Source organism: Oryza sativa, chromosome 2 (genome assembly GCF_034140825.1).
Source record: "Oryza sativa Japonica Group chromosome 2, ASM3414082v1".
NCBI lineage: Eukaryota > Viridiplantae > Streptophyta > Magnoliopsida > Poales > Poaceae > Oryza > Oryza sativa.
In genome coordinates, this window is record NC_089036.1 from 29,351,905 (window position 1) to 29,358,820 (window position 6,916).

A 6,916-nucleotide genomic window follows, 5' to 3' on the forward strand; every position below is an offset into this window, starting at 1 on the left:
CAGGTGCCCACCTGGAAGCCACCGACGTGACATAAGTATAGGAGGCAGCGGCACTTCCCGTCTTCCCTTTACCTTGCACCTTAAGTACCAGCCAGATCGAACTCCAATGCTTGATCCATGATATGGTAAAGGCAAGCACACCACCACTAACACATGACATGATACGGATTAGCTTGCAAGCTACCCATCGCGCACGTTGCCCAGACACGACGGATTCGTTCTATCCACCACACTCCAAAACCCCAGACACGGACCGAGAACTCAAAGGCCAACCCAATCCAAACCAACCGCGGTGCCCCCACTCCACCCCCGCACACTGAACACGGTACAGCTGTTGCCGCAACACGCACGGACGCTCGGTCATGCTCACCATCAAATTTTGCCGGAAGATGCGAAACCACCGAGCCGACGCCGAGCCCTTTCCGCTTAAAAGCGGCCTCGTCCTTCCGCCCCGAAACAATCCGCGGTCACATGCACCGCCCAACTCCCCACCCCACATGCCCCGCGCCCGCGCCCGCCCGCGCATCGCCACGGACGCGCAAAGCGGCCGCATGCGCAAGCCTCACCTCGCCGGCAGGTACGCCGCGAATGCGCTTCGAATCCTTTAGCCCCATTTTGATTCAAAGGAAATTTACAGGAATTTTAAAGGATTTCATTCTTATAGGATTTTTCTATATATCCCTTTGAATCAAAGGAATAAATCCCATATAATCCTATGAAATTCTTATAGAATGCCTCTTTCTATGTAAGAATCCTTTGTGTTTTTCATGCGGCTCAATCAAACGGTCATTCCTATGTTTTTCCTGTGTTTTGTATTTCCCTGTTTTACACTTATATTTCTGTCAAAATCCTATGTTTTTCTTATTACTTTGGTTTTTTTTCATTCCTACTATTCAAAAGGCACCCTTAGTGTGCATCATGGCCACGTCGCCGTCGTCGGTTAGTAGTACTACGTACCATCAACACTACTACTATCTCGCAATGATAAAAAGGGAGGGCGGGTGTGCGAGGGGGTGGAGCCCATGTCATGCAGGGGCCGTGGGGAGCTGGGGCAACGAACATTACTTGTCACGGGCTCCAGTTGACAAAAGGCAAACGGATCCTGCTGCCCGATCGTGTTTTTGGCGAAAAGGAGCCATGGGGGCCATCTCGTCCGTTTTGCGCGCTGCTCGCTCGTCGGCTCGTTCAAGAGATGAAACCTGTCTATCTATCTATCGGCCATCGCAAGCAAAGCCTCTCCACTTGCAAAAGGAACTGGTTAGTAGGACACTGTCATCATCGGGAAAATGACCTTAAAAAGCATGAGCCTCACGTTGCTGCACTGATGTTGACGGCACTGTTGAGTCGACAAACAGGAGAGCATAGCAAGCAGAGGCTGATCAGCATTTGGGAAGTAATAAGATGTTACTAGCAGTAAACATCAAGGAAAACGTTGACATCTCCCTTCGTCCAAAGGAGACCACGGAGTTTGATCGATTTCACACGCAAATCTGACAGGGGAACACTGGTAAATTACAGAAGCATAGAATGTTTTGCTACTATCGTACGGTGGGCGCGAGCAGGCAGAAAATCGCAGAGCAAGACAGCAACAAGGCCAGTATGAGTTCACTGGGCAGCAGGATCATCATCCACGCAGCATTCAGTCACCTGCACACAGACCAGATGACGTTTTCAGTAAGAAATCTTCAGACATTGCAGGATACAGACATAAACACGCACGAAGTAATTGGGGGGAGATCAAGTAGTCGTACCATTAGTTGATCGAGAACTGGCCGCCGAGAAGTCAGAGGATGCCATTGGTATGGAGATCGACAGTTGGGTGCCTGAGAATGACGAAAGATTAGCATTCTCATCAGCGAGGTCTGACCATGAATCCCTTCCCTTTGGCCACTCATCAAAGAAGGGACGCAGCGTCTGGTTCTCTTGCTTCACAGAATCGACAGCCGCATAGTCGTTCCCAAAGAACGAAAGTGGCTGCCTCTGAACCTTTGAAAGTGAGCTGGGGGTGTTCTGACCAAGGTCACTTAGTGCCCCCAGCTGAGAATAGCTTGAAAGGGGAAATGGCGAGTTCTGAGATGGCAGCAGCCGCCATGGATTTTCAATAGATGTGTTGATAGCTTCAGTAATGAGTTGACTCTGCTCATCCGCCAAAGATCTTGTGCCATAAGCAGTATACCTGAATTTGAGAAGATACAGTGATTGGGAATTAGTAGGAAACACGAATGCAAGTGCTAGGCATGTACCTATCGAAAATATGTCAATTCTAACTTTTTAGAACAGAATTAGGAAGAAAATATTCATAAGGGCTCAATTGTAAGAATGAAATAAATCCATGTACCGGAGGAAATGTAGTTAACCTAAGTCCGACAGATAAACTAGAAAGAATCCAAAGCATTATTATCATACAAAAAAAATAAAATTACCTTTTCCAAAAGTTAGTATTCTTGTCATGAATTCATATAAGAAAACATAGAACCATGGTTTAACTAATCATATATAGCAGCAGATCATGGCCCAAGAAACATTCTATTTTGCAGTAAAACCAGAAGACAGTTTAGTTGCAGCAGCAAGTCAGCTGAACCCTAAACAGTTGATGACAAGAGCAGAAAGAAAAAAACAATCAAAGACTAAGGTGACCGAATAATTCAATAACTAAACTAAACCAAATCAACACGAACAAGCACTGTAGAGTTATACATTTGGTGAAGTAAATAATGAGGCTAGGTACTAAGGTCAGACTGAGATTCACCGAAGATAAATCAAAGAGTTCCTTTTTTTTTGTAGGGAAGATAAATCAAAGAGTTGCATTGTTAAAATCTAATCATCAACATTGGATGAGTATAGAGTTGACTTGGAGCATCATGCAGCTCACGCTGGCCACTGGAAAATGTTTCAGGTATAGTGGTGATCGGTGAGACATCTTCAGAGACAGTATTTTGCAAGGGCCAAATAATTGACTGCCCCTGAAGAGCAGAGACAGAAACAACTGGATTCTGTGGAGGAATAAAGAAGTGGAGTAAATGCCAAGGGAAGCCATGATCAGCTACCAGCAGGCACAAGCACTGCGAGGGCAGACACAAATATGTAGTAGTATCATCTTTATGGACAGTACATGTTTCAAACTACTGGGCCAAAGCCATGTTAAGACCCTGCACCCCAGTTTCACCTGAGCAGAAATCTCTTATGGAGACTGTCCCCGGCTTCTGGGGCTGAAAACTGATACCAGAAAGTATGGGAAGGGCAAAGAGGCAGCACTCTGGAAACCTAAACATAACACAAATTTTTGCAGTGCAGAGAGTAAAGTTTCAGACTTTCAGTGATTGCAGCACCAAATCGAAGTAGTACTACTGAGCATGGACAGCTGATTCGATTGCCACCAATGCAAACAAATGGGACACAGTTATTAACCGATCACAATGAAAAATACAGATTCATAACTGCATCCACCTGACACCAATCAGTTAGAGCATGGCACCTTTTTTTTAGACAACGGAAGGATACATATCATGATTCAAGACAGTGCTAAACAAGTAAATATGGCGTTTGATTAAAAAAAAAGAAATGAACAATCACCTGAGATCTTTGCCTGTTCCACCACCAACAGCTGCATAAGGGGCAGCATTATCCATGTGCAGCTGAGAACCCAACGCCGAGCCAAATGAGCTGGGCATGTTCCTCCCCCCGCCCCCGCCATTGCTGCCGGCAATAGCAGGGTAAAGAGAGTGGTTTTGGAAGCTGCTGCCATTGGAGGCAGCAGCAAGGGGCGCCGCCGCAGAACCGACAACAGATGAGGGCGGTTGGGACTGGGCGACCAGCTGCGTTTCCACAGGCTTTCTTGAACGGTTGCGGCCGCGGTGCATGTGGCGCTCGCAGTACTTGGAATCCGGCGCGGCCTCCTTCGAGCACCGCCATTTCTTGCCGTCCGTACGCCGGCACCGCCCTGGCTCTGGGTCCAGCTTCTTGCCGAAGTACGGACCATATCCAACTGTACAAAAACAGGCACATCGTAGCAACCGTGTTACACACAAGAATGCATTTGTTGGTAATGCATTTTGAGTTCCTAATAGAATGGCATTTGAATATTTGAGAAGTCCATATCCGATCCATATGCAGGGCATAGTTATCTGTTCTTAGCAATCGCTCAAAAATGGCGAGCAAAAAAACAGTTTGCCAGGGTGTTGGTTCACAGAGAAAATGGCTTATCCCATGGGCATACTGATAAACAAAAGATTTTATTTCAGACAAGAGCGTGTGCACGTCCTCTATCAGATCAAACAGAGACAGAATGATGGGCAAACTTCCCCCCCCCCCCCCCCAAAAAAAAAAAATGATGCGCTAATCGTGAAGCGAGCACGAGTTTTGGATTTAAAAACAAGCCTTTTTATTACCAAATCCGGAGGATAGCATAAAAACACACACGCATGTTTCTTGAATCGCGTAACCCGGATTAACAAATGACCCGGAGCCAATTAACAAATGGAAGCAAAGTACGCCTGATCGGAATAAACAAAGAAGCCGACACTAAACAAGCATCCAAAAGCAATGCAGCGATGGTAGAGGAGAGGCAAGAAATAGGAACACGACGTACGGGCGGGATGGTTGTAGAAGCGGGCGGCGAGGGAGTCGAGTCCGCGGCGGATGGGGAGCACGAGATCCGGCGGGACGGGCACGCCTGCCACCAGGTACTTGTATATGAGCGCCTGCTGCTCCAGCTCCTCGTACTGCGCCGCGGTGAACGGCGGCAGCCTCGCCGCCGCCGCCGGCGGCCACCTCGCGGTCATCGGCGCGTCCTCCCCCATCGCGACGCCACCACCGCCCCTGCACCCACCCACCCACACACAACGTCTCACCGTGTTGTCACATGCACCACTGGAGCCAAGAAAATGGGTTGTAGCCGCGGGTTCGCGTTGCTTACGCGGAGAGCGGGGTGGAGCGGCAGAAGGGGAGGAGGGAGGCGGTCGCGGCTGCCGGGGACGAGCGGTGGTCGGCCACCGCCGGAGACAGGGAGGCATACGGCATCGCCATCCCTTCCCTCTCTCTCTCTCAATCTCTCTCTCGCTCTCGCTCGCTCGCAACGCAAGCACACGCCGCGGTCTTTAGTAATGGTGCTTTGCTTCGCTCGCTCGCGCGCGCGCCTTTATTGCGCGGCTTGTCTCTCTCTCTCTCTCTCTCTCTCTCTCTCCCGCTGCGCCTGCGAGCTCTCGACCAGGGGCGAGGAGTCGCGGACGTCGAGCCCGACACGAGAAGGCGCGCTCCGACCCGAGCTAGACGACAAACACCTGCCTCCCCCCGGGCCTGTCGACCTAGCGGACGTAGCGGCGTGGTACGAGCAGTAGCATTTCCATTTTCTCCTCTCTCTCTCTCTCTCTCTCTCTCGTTATCTCGTGGCGTAGTACGTACAGCACCGATTTTTCTTCGAGTACAGTGCGAGGCTGCGTTTGTGTTTGGTTTGCTGTATTTTTATTTGGAAAATGGGGGAATGGATGGATAGATGGATATACATGCAGAGACGCTGTAGTGGGCAGCGCGAGTAGTGACAAGTATTGCGTGGGGGGAGAGAGGATGGGGGAGGGGGGTGGAGGGGACTGTCGATTTGGGCTGTTCCATTGTTGCGGTTCCCAACGCCGGAGCAATAAAAAGGCGATGAGAGGATGACGGAGCAACCGTCGCAGTTGCTTTTCGACCTGCCATTTTTTTGCTACTGTTAGTCTGCTGCTCCAACATCTTCTTGCGTCTACATAGAGCGTGTGCATCGGACATCTTGAAGGAAAATAAAAAGAGTTTTGAATTCAGGGTGTGTTTAGTTCACGCTAAAATTAGAAGTTTGGTTGAAATTGAAAGATGTGATGGAAAAGTTAAAAGTTTATATGTAGGAAAGTTTTAATGTGATAAAAAAGCTGTAAGTTTGAAGGAAAAGTTTGAAACTAAACTTAGCCTCGGTACTACTCCATAGAGATCGAAGACATGCAACCGTAGGTCAATGAAATAAATATATGCTCATGCACTGTTGCCATCGATAATTTAGTTGTATGCATAGAAATTACATTTTATCCATGGCAATTTTGGAACAAAGTATTTTTAACTAAAATTTTATAGGATCGAAATTCTATAGGATTTTTTTTTCTGTTGAGTCCTTTCCTCCACTTTTTAGAGAATTCAAACCTAACCTCAAACCTCATGATTTAATTTCCTTTGAAGGGCTTATTTGGTTTATAGGATTTTCAAATTATAAGAATAAAAATTGCAAGGAGTTAGGTGGTCACATGCACTCTAGTTCTTATAATTTTTTTCAAGTATGTCTTACCTCGTACTAAAAATCCTACAAAATAAGAAACTTAGAATGCTAAAAAAAGTGCTTAACCATCTCAAGTGCTTGTATATACGTATACAGACTCAATTTATATGTATAGATTTAATAGTATTGTATGTCAAACGATGCAGTCAAGATTACAAGATATAATTTGGAAATTCTGATTTTGGGTTATACGATGAACAATATAAAACGGGAGAGCAGTAGTAATAGTAGTTTGTTTCAGTTTGCTTGCCATGAGGCAATTAATCACTACCAGGTTTCGAGTTCACAATAATGGTGTGGTACTTCTCTGTTTTATTCGACGTTGGAATACCTCAAAACAGTGTACTAATATACTATTACTACCTCTGTCCCATATTACTTGTCTTCTTGAGTTTTTGTTTATAATTTTTGATCATTCGTCTTATTTAAAAAATTTTGGAATTATTAATTATTTTGTTTGTCAATTGCTTTATTATCAAAATACTTTCCATATGACTTATCTTTTTTTATATTTGCACTAATTTTTCAAATAAAACGAATGGAAACGTCCACTATACTAGGACGGAGGGAGTACTATTACTACTACAGTACCACAAGATCAGTAACATGTGGAGCTGGATT

General features: G+C 46.3%; 1 protein-coding gene across 1 annotated transcript; it reads right to left on the reverse strand.

Moving 5' to 3' along the window:
- Nucleotides 1–1,287: 1,287 nt before the first annotated feature.
- LOC4330436 (growth-regulating factor 4-like) lies at nucleotides 1,288–5,112 on the reverse strand. The gene is made up of 5 exons (NM_001401924.1): nucleotides 4,916–5,112; nucleotides 4,589–4,818; nucleotides 3,574–3,985; nucleotides 1,752–2,176; nucleotides 1,288–1,647 (listed from the first exon to the last, which is right to left on the reverse strand). Exons 1-5 carry the CDS (start codon nucleotides 5,023–5,025, stop codon nucleotides 1,640–1,642), a joined length of 1,185 nt encoding a protein of 394 aa, NP_001388853.1. The 5' UTR covers nucleotides 5,026–5,112; the 3' UTR covers nucleotides 1,288–1,639.
- Between the last annotated feature and the right edge of the window lie 1,804 nt (nucleotides 5,113–6,916).